Source organism: Meles meles, chromosome 12, assembly GCF_922984935.1.
Source record: "Meles meles chromosome 12, mMelMel3.1 paternal haplotype, whole genome shotgun sequence".
NCBI classification, from domain to species: domain Eukaryota; kingdom Metazoa; phylum Chordata; class Mammalia; order Carnivora; family Mustelidae; genus Meles; species Meles meles.
In genome coordinates this window covers 25,985,128-26,004,265 of record NC_060077.1, presented here as the reverse complement: position 1 = coordinate 26,004,265, position 19,138 = coordinate 25,985,128, and the positions used below count along the sequence as shown (strand labels likewise).

The 19,138-nt window shown below is 54.7% G+C and overlaps 1 protein-coding gene across 6 annotated transcripts; it reads left to right on the top strand.

The window, feature by feature from the left end:
- Nucleotides 1-1,191: 1,191 nt before the first annotated feature.
- GAL3ST1 (galactose-3-O-sulfotransferase 1) lies at nt 1,192-16,087 on the top strand. Of its 6 annotated transcripts, none has more exons than XM_046024383.1 (5): nt 1,465-1,599; nt 8,050-8,180; nt 8,728-8,802; nt 13,654-13,793; nt 14,601-16,087. In XM_046024383.1, exons 3-5 carry the CDS (start codon nt 8,755-8,757, stop codon nt 15,742-15,744), a joined length of 1,332 nt encoding a protein of 443 aa, XP_045880339.1. In that variant the 5' UTR covers nt 1,465-1,599; nt 8,050-8,180; nt 8,728-8,754; the 3' UTR covers nt 15,745-16,087. The 6 variants fall into 6 exon arrangements, with proteins under 6 accessions (XP_045880338.1, XP_045880343.1, XP_045880339.1 ...); XM_046024386.1 differs by lacking the exon at nt 8,728-8,802 and adding an exon at nt 12,799-12,848 and having other exon boundaries at nt 1,482-1,599; nt 7,756-8,180; XM_046024384.1 differs by having other exon boundaries at nt 1,482-1,599; nt 7,756-8,180.
- Nucleotides 16,088-19,138: the final 3,051 nt, after the last annotated feature.

Here is a 19,138-nt window from a genome sequence, read left to right as displayed (position 1 = left end):
TCCTGCCCCTGATAGTGCTCTTGCTCAGGCCTGGAGAGACCTGCCTTTGCCCAGAGGGCCAGTGCCTCGAGGCAGAGCTGGGGCCAGAAACCAGTGCTTGGGATGGTCACTCAGCCCCTCCCAGATCAGGCAGGAAATTTCTGAATAGCCCCCTCAGGGTGCTGAGGGCTCTCAGGAGCAGGGGCCAGGGTGGTGGAATGTGGGTTTGGAACTGGGTTCCATGTACCCCCAGTCTAGGCACCTGAGGGCATTGGCTCTGTACCCCTCAACTGTGCCCAGGCTCTGTAGTTTTTTGGGCAGTGGCTGCAGGCCTGCCTGGGGGAGGAGGGTCCGGACAGGGGTGGGAGAGAGAGTTTGGGCAGGCTCTGGCAGGAGAGCAGAGAACCCAGGGCCCCTGTCTTGGCCAGGCCCTGCTGTGGGTGGAGAGGGCTGTGCTATACGCTTGCACGCTCGTGAGGGTGGGGCTGGTGGATGTGCTTCCAGGGGCAGGGATGGGATCAGGGCCTTTGGGGCCAAAGCCTGCCCCTAGGGAAGAACTTGGGCCTGCCTGGGTGCATGTGCATCAAAGGGGCCATGGCAAGGGTGCTAGGGCAAGGCTGGAGAGTGAGCCAATTGGATCCAGGAGAATCCCTGGCAGCCATGCGGATGTGGAATTTTCCCCATTCCAGCTTCGCCCAGTTATGGCGGGGGCAGCAGGGTTCTGCCGCAGCCCATGCCCCACCAAGTGGCCAGCAGGTTTTGCAATGCCCACAGCTGGAGCTGTGCATTCCCAGCCGGGGTGGGCAGGAGTTCCTATCCTTGGTTCTCTGCGGTGAGGAGGGAAGCTGGGGACTGAAAGAAGGTGGATCATGGTCGGGGCACCTGCATCTGGATGGTGCTGTGTGCACCCCTTGTGGACACCCTGGAGAGGTGGGGTCAGAGGAGACCTCCTAGTGGCCAGACTGGTTGGAGATAGGTCCCTTGCTTGAGCTTCCCTCAAGGGACCCTTCCCCCCCCATCCACATTTTAGACCCCAAAAACATCTGTCCCCAGCTCGTACTGACTTGAGCAGGAGGCCCTACCTTATGTTGGATATTTAGGATTCCAGAGATCCCAGTAAAAGCTCAGCGACTAGTCTAGCCACTTCCCTTTGCCCAGAGCTGGGCTGCCCTCATCACCAGCACCACGCCACCCCGTTTCCCAGGCACCCTCGAATCCCCTTCCGGGCCGGAGCTCAACCGAGCCTCAGGGTCCAGCAGTGGGACAATGGCCCCGTTGGCGCTCCCGAGACAAACGCGCCTTGTTGAGCCGGCAGCGGGGGCGCAGCGCTGCGCGCGGGGACGCTGAATGCGGCTTCTGTGCGTCCCAGGAGGGCGCGGAGGGGCCGGGAGGGGGCCGTGGCCGGCCGCCTATTGGCCGCAGCACCGGGGGATGGGCCAGGCTGGCTGCCGCACCTGGCCGGAGGGAGTGTGGCGGCGGCGGAGGCGGCGGCGGGAGCATGGTTCAGGTCCGGTGGAGTCGGGGGCCCGGGCGGGTACGCCCCGCCGCCTAGTGAGCGCCCGGGCGGCGCGGGCCCGGGACCGAAACAGCCACGCCAGGCCCGAGGAGAACGGGGCTAAGGTATGTTCTGGGGGCCCAGCACCCACTGCCTGCCTGCGCCCTGTCTGAAGCTGCAGCCGGCGCTACCCAGACCTCCAAACCGGGACCGTGGGAGTCACTCTCAGACCTGGGTGGTGCGAGAGTGCCAACAGCTGCTCCAGGGAATGAGTGTCTGGGCTGACAGAGGGTCGGCAGCTGGGGGGGGGGGGGGTACGCTGGTGTGTGCCCTGCCCTTGGTTTTTTCCGCATAGCCCCTTCTCCAGGGTTGTCCCAGTCCTCGGACAGGGTGGGTGGGGCTGGAACTGGGCTGAAGCTGGAAGTCCATTAATGATTAATCTTGGGCACAGTAGCCTCGCCCTGCAGGAGGAAGGACAGGGATCTCCCCTGTTCCCACCAGCGCTCTCCAGAAGTGGTTGGGGAGCAGGGGCATCAGACCAGGGGCTGGGGCCAGGGGGAGGGATGGATCCCCCTCTGCTTGGGGAAGGCCCAAGGCCACCAAAGAGAAGCCTGTAAATGGGGCAAGCCCTGATATCCAGGAGGGGTCCATAGGAAATCCAGCCGGTTGAGTTTCTAGGACCAGTGTCAGGAGGGGATACAGCTTGGTCTGCCCTCTCATTAATAAGCAGGTACTGGGTCACAGCACAGAGCAAGACTGTGGTCTCTTCCCAGTAGGGCTCCCTGTTCCCACCTGCCTGGAGCTGGAGAGGTGGCTGCAGTAGCATCTGCACATCTGGCTGCAGTAACCCACACCAGGAGGAGGGAGGGAGGGAGGGGTGCAGGCCTGACACCTGATCCCCTGGGTTGCCAAGGTGACAGGTGCCATGAAAATCCTCAGGAGAACAGTCCAGTTGGGAGAATCCAACCTCTTCCTTTACCAAGGGCATGACCTGAGACCCAGAGAGGTTAAGGCCATGGGCAGGCGTGGGCCAGAGCAGCCTCTATAGTGTGGCACTGTACTTTGTCCTGTGAAAGAGGGCATTCCCATTATCCTTAGGGGGAACTAAGGCCCGGGGCAATTCAGTGACTTGCCCAAGGTCATACATAGTTCAGAGCTGGCTGAGTTGATTATGAATCACAGGAGTCTTGTCCCAGCCCACACCTCAGGATTGCAGCCCTGCTCAAGACCTCTCTGCTGCTCTGGGGTCCTAGGCTCCCAGAGCGGCCTGTGCTGCCCCAAACCCCTAGCTCAGGACCCCTCCCCCCCTTGCCTTCCTAGCTCCCAGCTCTGCCTGACACTCAGGGGGTGGGCAGGCTGCTACCCTGGGAGCGGAGACAACAGAGCCCTGTTCCCAGCTGCCACCTCGGGCTGCTTCATTCCCTGCTTCTCACTCAGGCCGAGCCCTGCCTCAAGGAAGCTCCCTGTGGACAGAGCAGCCTGCTTCCTGCATATCCCCTTGCCCAGTGGGCCTGAGACTGCTGTTTGAGACATGGGGCAGATGCCCTCTTGTCCCCCAGCAAGAAAGGAGTGTTTCCCTGATAGCCCCCACTCCGGGCCCTGGGGGTCTGAGTGTCACTGTGGTGAGAGGCAGTGATGAACCTAGGCGAATGAGGCACAGATGGTGGAATTCCAGGTGCGGCAGCAGGCCTGTGAAGGGCTTCTTGCTTCACTTGGACTGAGTGAGCAATATGGGGAAGAACAAGCCCTCTTAGGAGCGTTATTCTACTCTAGACAGGGAGGGCAGAAGAGAGCAGAGGTGCCCTTGGGGATCAGTGGACTGGGGGCTGGAGGATTCACCAGGTGGGGAGTGATGGTTGGGAAGAACTGGGGCCCCAGATGATAACTGCTTTCCCACTTGGCAGCTCCAGGTGGCTTGGGCACTCCCAGACCTGATCCCCGCAGTGCCCTCCCTGAAATGCCATGAGACATTAGGCAAGTCCTTTCCTACTTGTGCCTCAGTTTCCCCCAATGTAAAATCTGGGGATGAGGGAACTCAGGTCTGGAGCATGGGAAATATAGGGGTTTGGATGGAAGAGGGTTGCCTTCCAAGAGTCTGCACTGGTGGGTCCTATTTCTTCTGCCAAGTGGGTTTAGAAGGGTCATGATAATAATCCAAGGTTTGAGCAAAGGGTCCTGCATGCCTCGTCCCGTTTAATCCTCTTAGTAAGCCCTGAGAGGGGCAGAATATTCCCATTGTTAAGACACTGAGCCTCAGAGACGGGAAGTCACCGGCCCAAGATCACCCGGCTGGGGACTGGTAGAGTCAGAATTCATAGCTAGAGCATCTCCCCTCCCCAGGGGAGAGGCTGGTGGGCAGAACCCGGACATTGTGCATAGCAGGTGCTCAGCACCTTCTAAAAACCTTCATACTGTTACATATTTTTATGCAAACAAGTGCATGATATTCCTTTAAAAAACATCTCAGCCATGCTAGAGGGTACAGAGAACGATTATTACCAACTTCCACATACTCACCTCCAGTGTTCCCAGTAACTGGGAGCTAATGAAGAAACCACTGACTTTTAGTTAAGCTGTGTTTTGCCCCTCTGAAGCTACTTGGGGTCAACTCAGCCCTGGTGGTGACTTTGCCCAAACAAGGCGGTGTAGCAGGAAGAGCTTGCTTGTAGTTCTGACTTTGCCAGTGAAGCCCTCTGCTAGTTTCTGAGCCTCAGCATCCCATGGCTAGCAGGTGACGCTGGGAAGTCTGTTGGGGGTCCCAGGCATGGTTGCCATTTGAAACAGAAATAGGTGACCCTGCAAGATGAGAAAGTGCCTTCTGAATCATCAAAGAACATTGCCCTCTTTCAGTCAGCTGCAGGACCTGGGACCCCGCTGGCAGTCATCCCCACAGCCCAGGGGGCAGTCAGGAGGGCAAGACGTCAGGGCTGACAGTTTGGGGGTGGTCCTGTGAGCCAGCAACTTGGGGTTCAGCTGAATTCCCTCCCTGGGTGATCCTTCCCATCTCTCCTCCAGCACCCTACTCCAGAGGGGCACCCCACTTCTGAGTCCCTGCAGGGCACTGTGCCAGGGCTCCCAGCTGGAGGGCCAACCTGTCCTGTCTGCACCTTTAACTGAGCAGTCCACACTTCCCAGCTTCTCCGCCCTGGGCGCCTGCTGTCTTTTCCCCAGTTTTGGATACTGAGGCTCAGAGAGCTCTGTGGTCACACAGCAAGGTGGGATAGGCCAATTCTCTCTCTTCCTCCAGCCAGACTGCAGTCTTTTTAAAAAGTGGAAACATCTTTTTCATTCTAATTTTTTTCAAAGTAATACAGACTCTTTGTAAAACAAAATTGTGTGTGTGTGTGTGTGTGTGTGTGTTTTGCTTTATTATATATTGTAGACATAATAAACCGTGGGGTGAATATCATGTAATATTTTTAACCATTCCCTATCATTGGACATTTAAGTTGTTTCTACCTTTCCCCTTTGCCATCTTTTGCACCCACTTCAGATCTCCTGTTAGGTTATCTTCTGTGAACAAATGGCCACAGGTGGAATTGCTGGGTCTGAGGATGGGTGCCTTTAGACCTGTAATAGTTGCTGTCAAATATGCAGCCCAAGCACTGTAGGGTGAGTCTTGTTGTTCCACTTTGAAAGTCTCCTCCAGTGTCCATAAGATTCCCTTCCAGGTACAAGAAACAGCCCTAGGACACCCTCGCCCCTTTACCTTATCTTGTAGAACCCTGTTCCTTTGTGTGTGCACTGAGCAAACAGCAGGGATGCCCATCAGTCAGGGAATGGTTCTTGGGGAGTAGTGGTCCACGGAATGTTCTACAGCCAATGGCTTTAGAGGCCCTTCATCTTTATCTCCTTGGGAGACTCTTGCTCTTCCGGCAGGGCTCTTCACCTTCCTCCCCCTTTCTCTGGTGGATTCCATCTGCTCCTTTGACCTCAGTTCCCACCTCTGTACCCATGCCTCCCAGGCTCTTTCCACTGAGATCTCCCTCTTGTGCTCCAGGTAAGGGATCTTACTGCTCTTTGCATATTCTACAAGCATCCCACACATCCTTCAGACTCAACTTGTCCTAAATTGACAATGCCCTTCCAACCCCAATACTAAACATACCCCTCTCTTAGCTTCCCCCACTCAGGGACTAGCTCCACCCCCAGCCAGCTTCCCCCTTAGTCATCCCAACAGGGATTCTTCTCTTCCCTCCTCCACACCCTATCATTCACCAAATGTCGTCTATGCCATAGCCTACAGATGGTTCCAGTTCATTCCCAGGCTTCCCCTTGGGAATTGTTACTCCTTGGGTTGTTACAGCTGTAACAACCACTGTCAAGGTCTCCCGGCTTCTCCCAGTCCTTCCCCACCCCTACCGTTCATTTTCCATCTAGCAGCCTGATGGGAATCCCATCTCCTCACTTCTTTGCTGAAGACTCTCCAGGGTTCCCCATTGCCCACAGGATCCAGGCCAGATTCCTTAGCATGCTTCCTCAAGACCCTGTCTCTCCTGTTGCCCTTGTCCCTTTTCTGGCTGTCCCTCTAGTCTCCCCTGCAAACCCAGCCTCTGACATACACACATACTGCACACTCTGGCCAAGGTGAATATCTGTTAGTTTCTGGGTCTTTGCACATGCTTTTCTCTCTGTCTGGCTCATTCCAGGGTAACAGGTGCATTAGTTAAGCCTAGTTGCTGTAACAGACAAGGCCCAAGTTCAGAAAGGCTTAACACAATGGCAGTTTAGTTGTCATTTCATGAAATCTAATTGGGTGTTTAGGGAGTGGTGATGCCAATACCAGCCTCCTCCCTTCTTATGCACCCCCCCCGCCCATCTCCAGATCATAGAAGACGGCCCCATTCATCCAGCATATGCCAAAGGAGACCACAGAGAAGGTCCGCCCACCTGACATCAACAGCTATTATTCTGCTCACATTCCGTTGGCCAGAATTCAATCACACAAGGATGCTGAACCACAAGGGAGGATGGGAGATGTAGTTCAGCCACACACTCAGGGAGAAAAGGGAACTAGCTGCCTTTGGAAATCAGAGAGCACATAGCCTCTTCTACTACCAGGGATCCCTAACCCCAGGAAGCCTCCCTGAGCATGCTCTTCCTGTCCCCCTCAGGCTGGATCAGGTGTTTGCATTCCAGCAAGCCCTACCAGCGTGTCCCCCATCTCAGCATCTGCAGCTGCCTGCTCCTCTCACCCCCAGGACTGTGAGCCTAGAACTCATGAGCCCTAGCACGGGGCACGGTGCAGTGGAACAGATCAACTGAAGACTCACTGGGGTCACAAAAGATATCCACAACCTGTTGACATGGGAGGAGGGAGCAAGCGTAAAATAAAATGGGACACTTCTATCATCTGTATGGGTTTATAGACAGAAAAAAATGTGGGGAGGCTTGTGCTAAAGTTGTAAGGGCAGTGACCTCTGGGATTGGGGCTTTTTTCATTGTCTTCTTTACAGTTTTCTGTACTTGTCTGAATTTTTTTTTCAATGATATGTACTGCCTTCACAATTAAAAACTTTTTCTTTTTTTTGTTTCTTTGGCTGGGGTCGGGGGAGAACCGGCCAGAGATGATGTCACTATCAATACCCTGAGAGGAGAACCCTGTGGCAGGGCTGGAAGCGTAGGTTCTGCTCTCAATGCTTCCTACTCTAGAAAGCTCTGCCTTCTTCTTTGCCTGCCTTCCCACCCCACCACGACCTCATCTTTTGTTCAGGAGCCTGATCTCCACTCCCTCCTGCCCAAGATCCTTAGCCTCAGGTGACGTGAGGCTTGTCACATCGCGTCCTTGAACTTCAGCTCCCTCCTCTGTAAAGCAGGGGTGGCATCGGGGCCTCTAGTGGCAAGGATCGTGAGGGTGTGTGATATGTGGGAAGTCCTGAGCGCAGGGGTGGACTCTGTTTGGTCAAGAGTCCACACTTATAAACCACCTCTCTGCTGTTTGTTACCAGCTCTGCCCTGACTCATCCCCCACCCCCATACATTTATTTGTTTTTAAACTAGCTCAGTCTAGAACAGATGGAACAGCTCTTTCCCGTGCCCTGGGCCAATCCAGCACTTGGAGAGCTATGGACTCTTGGTCCTCTCTGTGGCGATTTAAGCTCTGGTATTTCATGGGGCCTTGAGGGCTGCTCCCAGGCTAGGTGGGGCTGTGGGGAAAAGGGCAAAGCATCTGAACGGTGTCAGATGCCTGCTGCTCCCTGACAGGAGCTGGCAGCTGGTCAGCCTATGAAAGTGCTCAGTGTGAGATTAATGACTATCACAATAATGATCACTATCAACAGATGGTCAATTACCAGTAAACCTTGATCCCCAGGGCCCCTGTGCCTGATGGAAGGATGTGAGGTGCTTTTCTACATATCCTCTGTTCATGGCAAGGCCGAACCCAGACCCGAAGACAGACCTAAATCCAGCTGAGAGAGGGGTGTAAGAGATTTCGGCACCTTGGGTGAACCTGAGGGCCCTTGGGGTTTAGGACAGGGCTCCGAGAACTTCCTCTTCTTGCCAAGACCTTGGGAAGGATCGGCACCTACACGAGCCTGAATTGCATGGTGTCCCGTGTGCCGATCCCCACACAGGATGCCGACAGGAGAGGCATGATCGATCTGTATCGCCTCTTTGATGAAGGACTTGGGGCTCAGAGGTGAAATCTCATCAGACTGATCCTCGCAGAGCTGGTCAGGTTCTCTGCCCCCACGAGGACTCCCAGGTGAGTTGCTTGCTTTTGTGGGCTATGCTGATTTTAGACAAACCTTGGTCTCTGGTTGTGTCTCAGTATCTCTAAGCCCTGGAATTTGGCAAGTCCGCATTTGGATTTTCTGTCTGGCTCTGACCCTCCCCAGCTAACTGTATGACCCTGTATGGGTGAGTTCACCTCTATGAGCCTCGGTTCTTTCACCTGGAGAGTGGACTAATGCATAGGGCAGCCGTGGGAATTAAACGAGATGCCTTTCAAGGAGCAGTTAGCCTCTCCAACTCTCTGCAGGGCTCTGCGGCTGCTTGTGTCCTTGGTGCAAGGACACCTGAGACCTGGCTGAGCCCCGGGGCAAAGGAGCTGTCTGGCTGCTGGGGTCTAGAGATAGTCAGGGACCACCCAGAAGGTGCCCCTGGCAGAGGGCCCAGGCAGCACCTGCAGGGTACAGACACATGCCACCTGGTATCCCCAGGGAGGGAACTCATGAATATTCACACGCGCTGGAGCATGAGGGAGCCAGCTGAGCACTGCTGGGTGTCATTGGAGCATTCCTGTTTCCCAGTGACCACAGAGACGGCCTGGGAGTCAGATGTGGCTCAGACAGGGAGAGGAGAGGGGCAGCCAGCCACGGCCCAAGGTGAGTGTGTCTTCCTCCACCCCAGCACAGGGGTCCCTGGGGGAGCAGGACACTTGGGACCAAGGCCTGCCTGGTAGTGGCAGTGACGCCAAAGGACAGAAAGTTTACCGTCCCGGGCTTGGTTTTCCTGTGTGCCTGCTGTGGGGATGAGTCCTATTTCTCCTTCGTTCTCTAGAGGGTGCTGGTCCAACGGAATAGGAGGATTGCTGGGCCTGGCCTGGAGCCAGCTGTCAGCGTAAATGGAGGACGATGTCGATGTCGCTAGGGTAACCAAGAAGGACAGGAATAGAAGGGGAGGGACTATCGGTCCTGAGTGCCTGGGACTGTCACCACCTTGGGCAGAGGAAGAGAGACCCAGGTTCTAGTTCTGTCTGCTGCTGCTGTGCTGTGTGACCTTGAGGGCGACTCCACCCTCTCAGAGCCTTGGCCTCCCTGCTATGCTGTATTCCCAGTTGGAGGCTGTGAGGCTCAGGCCACACTGTAATTGTCCGTGGTACTCCATGGCCTTGGACCTGGGGCTGCCCCCTGACTGCAAGCCTCCATCATGGGCCAGGGGGCACACACCTTGAAGGGGCCTTGACTGGGACCCTGGGAGGCAATCATAATGTTAATTATATTGATGGCCATCCATGCCCAGTGGTGTCTGCTCTGCTCCAGCCCTGTGCTGGGCTCTTTCCTTGTGGGATGAGGAAGATCTGAATAGAGCATCTATGCAGGGGGGTGGCATCATCATTTTAGAGGAGATCTAAGACCCAGAGAGGACCACAGGCTTGCCTAGATTTTCTTCTACAGAAAGGAAACAGCTGAACCCGGTCTCAAACGCAGGACCCTGGTCCCAGGTGCTGGCTCCAGGTGGCCCTCCAGGTGACTCACACATGTGGCTCTCACACCCTTGAGTTAGCTGCAACTCCCTTCAGCCCTGAGGGTCATGGGGGTCATTCACCAAACATTAACTAGGTGCCAGGCTACGACAGCGCAGGGATGAGTTCCCTTCATGCTTGTCTGCCTCCGGGCACAGACAGGATCTCTCCTCCCTTGTGGGAGGCCGGGGAACCTGGACCCTGGTCAATAGTGATGATAATAATAATTAATGTGTATTGATCTCTTGCCTGTGTCCGTGCATCCTGGCATTGAAATCACAGTCTCATGACTCTTCTCCGCTAGGCTTCTGGCTGCCAGCCAGCCCCTGTCTGGAGCTTGGTCTACCCAGGGACTCTGCCTGTGATTACCAAGAGCCTGTTTGCTCCGATCTTGGTGCTGTGTGCCCATTGTACACATGCGGAGACTAAGATGGGGAGGCTGAACGGCATGCCCAAGTTCACAGAGGCCAGGCAGGAAGGCTGTTGAGACAGTAGGGACCAGCCCCCAAGGTGCCCTCTGTTTCTCCTCTCTTCCTCCTGGCTGCCCTGGCCCAGCCCACAGGGGCCAGACCCTGCTGTGCTGCTGGGACAGAGCCCCATTAGCCACACTTTGGCTTCCTGTGGTCGATCTTTTTGTCACATACACACTTCCTGCAGGCTTGGGACTGGGCTTGGGACACGCCAGGCAGGGACTGCCACGGACAAAGCTGGAGGGTGCATATTGGAGGCCGACCGACTAGGTCCTGAATCCCAGCCCTGCTCCCTGCCTTGCTGAGTGACCCTGAGCAAGTCACATCACCCCCTGGAAACTTGATTTCCCCATTTGCAAAATGGGGGTGACAGGAGGTTAGCCTCCCGGGATAGCTGAGCAGGATCAGTGAGATGCTCTAAAGAAGCCCGTGCCCAGGGCCTGGCTCCTAACAGGGGCTCCAAGGTGAAACCCGAGGGCAGGCATGGTTTCAGGAAGCCCAAGTGGCAGAATGGATAAATGAATGAGTGAAGCCGTGATGGGCTGGTTGGGGGCGCTGTCCTGGGCCAGGCTAGGCGGAGCCTGATTGGTGTTCTGGGGAGCTGGTCTGCCCCCTGCTGCTGGGCCTCCACCCCAGATCTTCTGCTGTCAACCTCCCAGATTTCCGAAAGTGCCCTGGTGAGTGGGGCTGCTGGGGCAGGAGTGGGCCTTGGGATCTGGGGAGGGCAGGAATTTTACCCTTCCGTGTTTTAAAGCCAGAGAACCTGAGGCCTAGGGCCCGACTCAGGGTTTGGGCCGGGAGTCTGAGGCTCCGGCCTGGCCTACTGCTCTGCCCTACTTTCTACTGGGTCCCCCGGCAGGGTGGGAGCCCAGTTGGGGCACCTGATGCATGAAGCTGCTTTGTGCTGGGACTGGGCAGCAGCGAGCACACCCTGAGGGTGACAAAGACTGAGAAGACCAGGACCAGGTCCCCAGGGGCTCAGGAGGGAAACAGCTAACACTCTTTGAGAGAGAACTACATGCTAATTGCTTTTTTTGCCTCCTCTGTCTCTGAAAGAGTCAGTGATGGCGGCGGGGGGGACTCTAAGCTTCCCAATTTTACAGATGAGAAACTGGGGCTCCATGGGGGTTCCTGTGACTGAAAAACAGGCTTGGAGCCTCCACAGCCTGGGGTCAGCACCTCCCCTTCCATGACCAGACTGGCTGGCCACCTTACCCCACTTACCTTACCCTGCATTCTTTACCACCTATTATTTAAATATGTTGAAGGAATTTTGCCCTTTTTTTTTTTTTGATTAAAAAAGCAGTTGTTACAGAAATGCATAATATAGAAAAATATTCCCGTATATACCCCTTTTCCCAGCAAGGTAGAGGATACTGCTGTTAAAATTTAGAATACTGCCCTCCAGTTGTTTCTGGGACTACATGTATACAAATATGGATTTGGGGGCATAGTGTTCTGGAAGTTTTTTTGTTTTTTTCACATTATTAGATCATGGTGTATTTTTGAGCCAGTCCACTTAGCTCTGTCTTGTTTTGTTAATGTGTGCAGAGGACTCCGTCTGGGAACAGGTCTCGGTTTGCATAACATCCCGCACTGATGGACGTTGAGGTTGTTTCTAATTTTTTAAATTTAACACCATGCCATGTGGGACTTTGCCAAAGTGTTTCTGTAGAATCGTTGGAATTTGGAGAGCTTATACCTTCCTCCTTTGCTAGGACGAACTGCCTTCTAGAAACATTCTCCCCCATTCTCGTTTACCCTTGCCTTGTCCACCTTGCCCACCTAAGAGGGAACAGGGCTGTGTCATTGTCCTGAGGGAGGCCAGCTTCTCTTTTGTGTAGCTTCTTCCTCTGCACATTGCTTCCTCATGTCCTTTCCTGTGATGAGAAATTTCTAGATGATGAGCAGAAGACTCAGGGCTAGCTGGTGGGGTGGGACCTGGAGTGCCCCTTCTCCAATAAGGATTTATGGGTGCTTTGGGTAACTTTCCCAGAGGGAAATATGTGGGATCCTCCTCTAGGCAGGCTACTTAGCCTCTGCCCCCAGGGATGGTAGGGACGTGCCGTGTGTGTGGTCACGGGGTGGCGTGCATGACTTCTTGTGGCCTCAGAGGCCCAAGGCCCCCATGCCGTGTGTGTTAGAGCCAGAGTGGAAAGTTTTGTGCTCTGGTCTTACAGCTAAGGGGAGGGAGGAAGGTGCCCTAAGCCCCAGCTCTCTCCTGGACTCCCATCCCTCAGCATGAACAACCCCCTTACAGTTCATGCCTCAGTTCCCTGCTGTTAGGGTTGCCACAGTTAGACCAAAAGACTGGACCGAAAACTTCTCCCCAAACCCAAAACAAACAACAAAAAGACACCCAGTTAAATGTAATTTTCGGATAAATGCTGAATAATTTTTATTATGTGCTATGCAGTAGTAAAATTAAACAAATTTGGGGGCACCTGGGCAGCTCCGTTGATTAAACACCCAACTCTTGGTTTCAGCTCAGGTCATGATCTTGTGGTCGTGGGATCGAGCCCCATGTAGGGGGCCTCTGTGCTCAGCATGGAGTCTGCTTCAGATTCTCTCCCCCTCACTTTGTCCTCCACGCTCGTGCATGCGTGCACACTCAAATAAAATCTTCAAAAACAAATAAAATTACATAAATTTTATTGTTTATCTAGAATTCAGATTTACCTGGGCACCCCTGCCTGCTGGCAGTCAGGGAGAGGAGGTAGGTCTGACTGGGTGACCTGAACCCTCTCCTTCCTCACTCAGAGCTTCAGTTTCTCCATCTGCCCAGGGACACAGGGACCAGTGAAAAGAGCTGAGGAGCCAGCCCTCCACTGGGCAGCTGGAAAGGGTGGCACAGGGAACAGGCGGCACTGGCTGGGTCTTTGAAAAGTGAACGATTCCTTGTGAATAGTGCTGGCCCCAGGCCTGGGGCGAGGGGAGAACGGGGCACTGGGAGAGGGTTTTCTTTTCTGTCTTAATCATTATGAAGCCCCAAAATGTATAAAGTGAACTGATGACACCCAGGTACCCACCCTATGCTTAAAAATTTAAACTGAGGGACACCTGGGTGGCTCAGTCGGTTAACCGTCTGCCTTCGGCTCAGGTCATGATTCCAGGGTCCTGGGATCAAGTACCGCATCGGACTCCTTGCTCAGTAGGGAGACTGCTTCTCCCTCTGCCTGCTGCTCCACCTGCTTGTGCCCCGCCCCTTCTTGACAAATAAATAAATAACTAAACTCTTAAAAAAAAAAATTAAAACTGAACCAGGTAGTAGAACCTGCTTCTTGCGCCATCCCCCAGTCTCTCTCTGTTATTGGCTTTGCCCACCGTCTCTGTGCCCCTGTCGCTGTGTCTCTCTGTGTGTTTTTCTCTCCGTCCTCATGTGGACCTTGCTGGGGGGCCACAGAGCCTACAAAGGGCAGTCTCAATGTCAAAGGCTGCCCATGATCGCCAAGCCTGGGGCGGGCATGGGGGTTCCCCAGGGCTGGCCTCCTGATGCTTGCCCTGCTCTGTGACCCCCACAGGTGTCTGAGATGCCGCTGCCACAGAAGAAGCGCTGGGTGTCCATGGCCAAGGGGCTGGTGCTGGGCGCACTCTTCACCAGCTTCCTGGTGCTGCTGTACTCCTATGCTGTCCCCCCACTGCACACTGGCCTGGCCTCCACGTGAGTGGCTCTCCTGGGGGGCTGAGGGGCAGGGGCTGGGGTGTGGGGGCACCCTGGGCCCTGCACTGTGCTGTGCTGGGCAGAAATGGTGCTACGGGCAGAGCTCTCTGTGTAACCCTGGGCCTCGGTGTCCTCCGTGAAATGGGCATGATAACAGAGCCTGCCTCATAGAAGTATGAGGACCCCAGTAACACTGTGTGCGGGCTGGGCTGATCACCATCTGAGGCTCCAGTGGGGCCAGGAGGTGGGGGTGACTTGTCCAGGAGAACTCAACTGACACAAGGCCCAGATTCACACCGGGGTCTGTCTGCCCCCCCCAACACCCCAGGCCTGGCTCCTAACCGTGAGGCTATCCCACCCCCTCATGGGGCTGCTGAACCCAGGCTTGCCATGGTTGGTGCTCTTAGCTGGTGGTATCAAGCCGAACTAGAGGAAATCACCAATGATTGACTATTTTGGTTTGAAAACCCACCTACAAAAATGTGGTTCAGCCTCATGCTAATTGGTGATAAACAGACAATGTCGTGGCCAAGAATGAGACAAGAACCAGCAAGCTTGTCGCACTTGGACCTCACACCAACACTGCAGAGGGGCTGTTATTTCCCCCATTTCACAGATGAGGAAGGTGAGGCCAGAGAGGCTCAAGCACCCTGCCTGGACGCAGGCCTGTCTGGTCCCCTGTCCTGGCTCCCCTCCTCCCCACCATCCCCAACAAGCCCCGATCTCTAGACACCAGGGCACTGGGGGTTCTGCGTCCCCAAGGGCCCCCAGCAGCCCCTGAGACTCTCCCTACCATTCTGTCCACAGAAGGACCCCAGAAGGCACAGCACCCTGCTCCCCGGAGCCCGCTGAGCCTGAGACCCAGACCCGGGCCAACAGCTCTGCGGGAGCTTGCCAGCCTCGGCGCGACATCGTGTTCATGAAGACGCACAAGACGGCCAGCAGCACGCTGCTCAACATCCTGTTCCGCTTTGGCCAGAAGCACGGGCTCAAGTTCGCCTTCCCAAACGGCCGCAACGACTTCGACTACCCAGCCTTCTTCGCTCGCAACCTGGTGCAGGACTACCGGCCCGGCGCCTGCTTCAACATCATCTGCAACCACATGCGCTTCCACTATGACGAGGTCCGCGGGTTGGTGCCGCCCAACGCCACGTTCATCACCGTGCTCCGTGACCCTGCCCGTCTCTTCGAGTCCTCCTTCCACTACTTCGGTTCGGTCGTGCCCTTCACGTGGAAGCTCTCGGGCCGCGACAAGCTGGCCGAGTTCTTACAGGACCCGGACCGCTACTACGACCCCAACGGCTACAACGCCCACTACCTCCGCAACCTGCTATTCTTCGACCTGGGCTACGACAGTGGCCTGGACCCCGGCGACCCGCAGGTGCAGGAGCACATCCTGGAGGTGGAGCGCCGCTTCCACCTGGTGCTCCTGCAGGAGTACTTCGATGAGTCCCTGGTGCTGCTCAAGGACCTGCTCTGCTGGCAGCTCGAGGACGTGCTCTACTTCAAGCTCAACGCCCGCCGCGCCTCGGCCGTGCCGCGCCTCTCCGGGGAGCTGTACCAGCGCGCCACGGCCTGGAACGTGCTGGACGCCCGCCTCTACCGCCACTTCAACGCCAGCTTCTGGCGCAAGGTGGAGGCGTTCGGGCGGGAGCGCATGGCCCGGGAAGTGGCCGCCCTGCGGCGCGCCAACGAGCGCATGCGGCGCATCTGCATCGACGGGGGCCGGCCTGTGGACGCCGCCGCCATCCAGGACTCGGCCATGCAGCCCTGGCAGCCGCTGGGCGCCAAGTCCATCCTCGGCTACAACCTCAAGAAGAGCATCGGGCAGCGGCACGCGCAGCTCTGCCGTCGCATGCTCACGCCTGAGATCCAGTACCTGATGGACCTCGGCGTCAACTTGTGGGTCACTAAGCTCTGGAAACTCATCCGGGACTTTCTGAGGTGGTGACACCCCGCCCACCCGCAGCTCCCTCAGCCAGCTGGATCGCTGAGGAGGGGCTGCGTGGGGGCGCAAGGGGTGGGGTGCCGCCGGTCTCCGCTGGGCCCTCCTGGTGCCATCCCGGCTTCCGGGGTGAGGTGGGGGTTGCTGCGGGGGGCACGGCCAAGCCGGGACGGGGCCCTCGGTAGGCAGGGCCTCAGATCAGTATTTGACTAATTCTAGTTTTTGTTTTGTTTTGTTTTTTTTAAAGAATTAAATCCCCTTCCCTCCAAAAAAGAATGTTCTATTTCCTGCCTCCCCTTAAAGGGGAGAGTTCAGAAGTAAAGGCGTTTGATGTTGTGTTTTTTGTTAATCAGCCTCAGTGGTGCTGACTGGTGGGGCCCTGGGTGGGAGGTGATCCATGAGGATGGGAGGACCTGCAAGAGAGCATGGCGGGTGCCTGAGTGTGTCTGTGGGGCGGAGCCCAGCGGTGTGGCAGGGTTTGGTGCGCACCTGTTAGGTGCTGAAGCCCTGTGTGTTTGAAGGACTCCCAGGAACTACCAAAACCTGGAAGAGTGTGTGTGTGTATGCGCGCATGCGCGCACGCGATCATCCTGGAGCTCTACCAGTCACTGAGTCCAACCCAGCACTGGTTATGTGTCCAGCACTAGGCTGAGTGCGTTATTTCAATTCATCTTCATCAAAACTCAGCAATGCGGGAACTGTCATTTCCTCATGCCAGAGATGAGGAAGGGAGCTCAGAGAGGGAAAGTCATCTGGCCAAGATCACACAGCAAGTAAGTGGTAGGACTGGAACAAGAGCTGGGGAGGATGGAGTGTGCGTCCAGATTAAGATTAAGAGTCCGTGTGTGTGTGTGTGTGTGTGTGTGTGTGTGTGTGTGTGTGTGTGATGGGGAGGTGGGGAGTTCTTGGGGTAGCATTGAGCAGCAGGCCCTGGGCCCAGGCTGAGGGTTCCTTGTATAATCCCATTAATCCTCACAGTCACCCTTTGAGGTAGGCACCATTACCACCCCATATTACAGATGTGGGAATTGACATTCTGAGAGAGATCAGAAGGGACTTAACTGAGGTACGCATCAGACCCTAAACTAAACCTTCTCTCTGGGGCCCCATACCCATTGCAGCCATGTGAGTATGTCTCAGCTTTAACCACCTGCCTCCCTCAGCCTCCCCAGGGGGACAAGTTCCATCTCTGGGGCACAGGACTTGTGGGTCTCTAACTAGAAGCCAGGAGCCAGACACAAAAGGTAGAATCCACAGCCAAATGAGTTTATTAGAGAACTGTCTGTACCAGGCTCCAAGCCAAGTACTTGTATACCTTATCTGGATATCCACAACATCCCAGCTTTATAGACCAAAGCTCAGAGAGGTTAAGTGATTTACTGAAGGTCACCATCTTATTACTGTAAGAACTGGGTTTCAGGCCAGATAAGTGAGCTCTTAATCCCTCCCTGGATTTGAATCAGTCTTTCTCCTGGGAGTGAGTTTCTGATCCAAGCAGGGTGGAAAGAAGTTAAGGGGACCAACTGTCTCAGTATTCTGGGACTGTCCCAGTTTTTGCACTGAAAGTTCCCAAATCCAAGAAACTCCTTAGTCCTAGGCAACCAGGATGGTTGGTCAGCCTGGGGGAGTTTTGAACTCATCAGTCCCCTGGAGTCACCGCCTGAACCCTCCTAAAGTTCTTTGCAGCAAGAAATAAGGACAATTTTGAAGGTTTTATTCAATTCATATGGAAAGAACTAAGTGGAAGGAAGGAAGGAAAAATAGCCAAGAGAGAGAGAAAGAAAGAAAGAAAGAATAGCCAAGATATTATTGACTCCAAATTTATGAGATAATCTTCCCCCAACACACATTTTATTTGTCAAAGAGAAATATGATTTAGTGTAATAAAATACATCTTGGGCTTGTGGAACCTCCTAATTTTATTTCCTTGGACCCTTAATGGCTTATAAATACCGATAATAATATTATATGCCCATCTAATTATTTATTATTAATGTTGGCACTTCTAAGCCCTTAGGGATCCAAGGAGAATAAATCTGGCAAATAGTAGATGGCAAGAATATAAATTGCTCCATTAGCATTTACTATCGGCCTGGTTTGTTTTAAGAACATTACAGTTATTAACTCATTTATTAACATAATTAATATTTTAACAATGAGTAGTTGACTGATATGAGCAGGCACTTTGTGCTCAGTTCTGTGCCCCATGGGAGCATGAACAATCCCCTTTGCTCTCCTGAGGATGCGACCAAAACATAGAGAAACTGAGCAACAAGCCCAGGGTCAACCAGCCATGCAGCCATAGAGGCAGGATGCAAACCCAGGTCAGTCAGACACCAAGGGCTGGTGCTTGCAGCCTCCAGACCTTCGGTGCCTTCTAGTTGGCCACCTCAGCCTCGGGATGGAGGTCTTCTCAATGGTTGGAAATGTATGAAGTCTCCAAGGGGCAGAGCTGCTTAATCTCCAGGAGCCACACTGCTCTTGCCACCCCTGGACAGCAGAGGGCGCCATGGTACCAAATTTGGTTTTAGCCCGTCACGAGGTTCACCGCGGCCAGGGGCTGGGGGCACCCATGGTTAGGCCTGGGCCTACAGGTGAAAGCCAGGGCGAGGGTCATGATTGTGCCCTGGGAGAAATTCAGTGGAACTACCTGTTCCTCTCTGTTATGGGATGAATTGTAACCCCTAGAAAGATAGGTTGAAACCCTAACCCCCACTTCCCTATGACTGAACTTATTTGGAAATAGGGTCTTTGTACATGTAACCAAGTAAAGATGAAGTCATTAGGGTGGGTCCTAATCCCAAACGGCTGGTATCCTTCTAAGAAGTGGCAATGTCATGTGTCCCTTCACAGGGACAACGCCATGTGAAGACAGGCCGAGATTGGCGTGAGGCAGTTACAAGCCAAGGAATGCCAAGGGTCAACAGTGACCTCCAGAAGCTAAGAAGAGGCAATGAAGGATTCTACCCAGAGTCTCAGAGGGAACATGGCTCTGCTGACACCTTGATTTCAGCCTTCCAGCCTTCAGAACTGTGAAAGAATAAATGTCTGTTGTTTTAAATCCATCCAGCTTGTGCTGCTTTGTTACACAGCAGCCTCAGGACACACACTCATGGTCTGTGCCCGGTCCATGCTCTGGATCAGGCCTCTGTCCCTCACCTGGATCCCTTCCCCCAGGCTTGGCCCTGTGATCCAGCAGTAGCCCGAGGCCATCCTAGGCTCTGAGAGCTCCATGGTCCCCCTGACCCCTGGGGAGAAGCCATGCAACTGCCCACGTCTGTGGCTTCGCACAGGCTCTTCCCTCTACCATAAAGTGTTCTTCCCATTGCAGGCCTAACATTGCTAAGTGACTCCAAAGCAAGCTCTGCCGCCTCCTCTGGACCTTCTTCCCCGACATCCC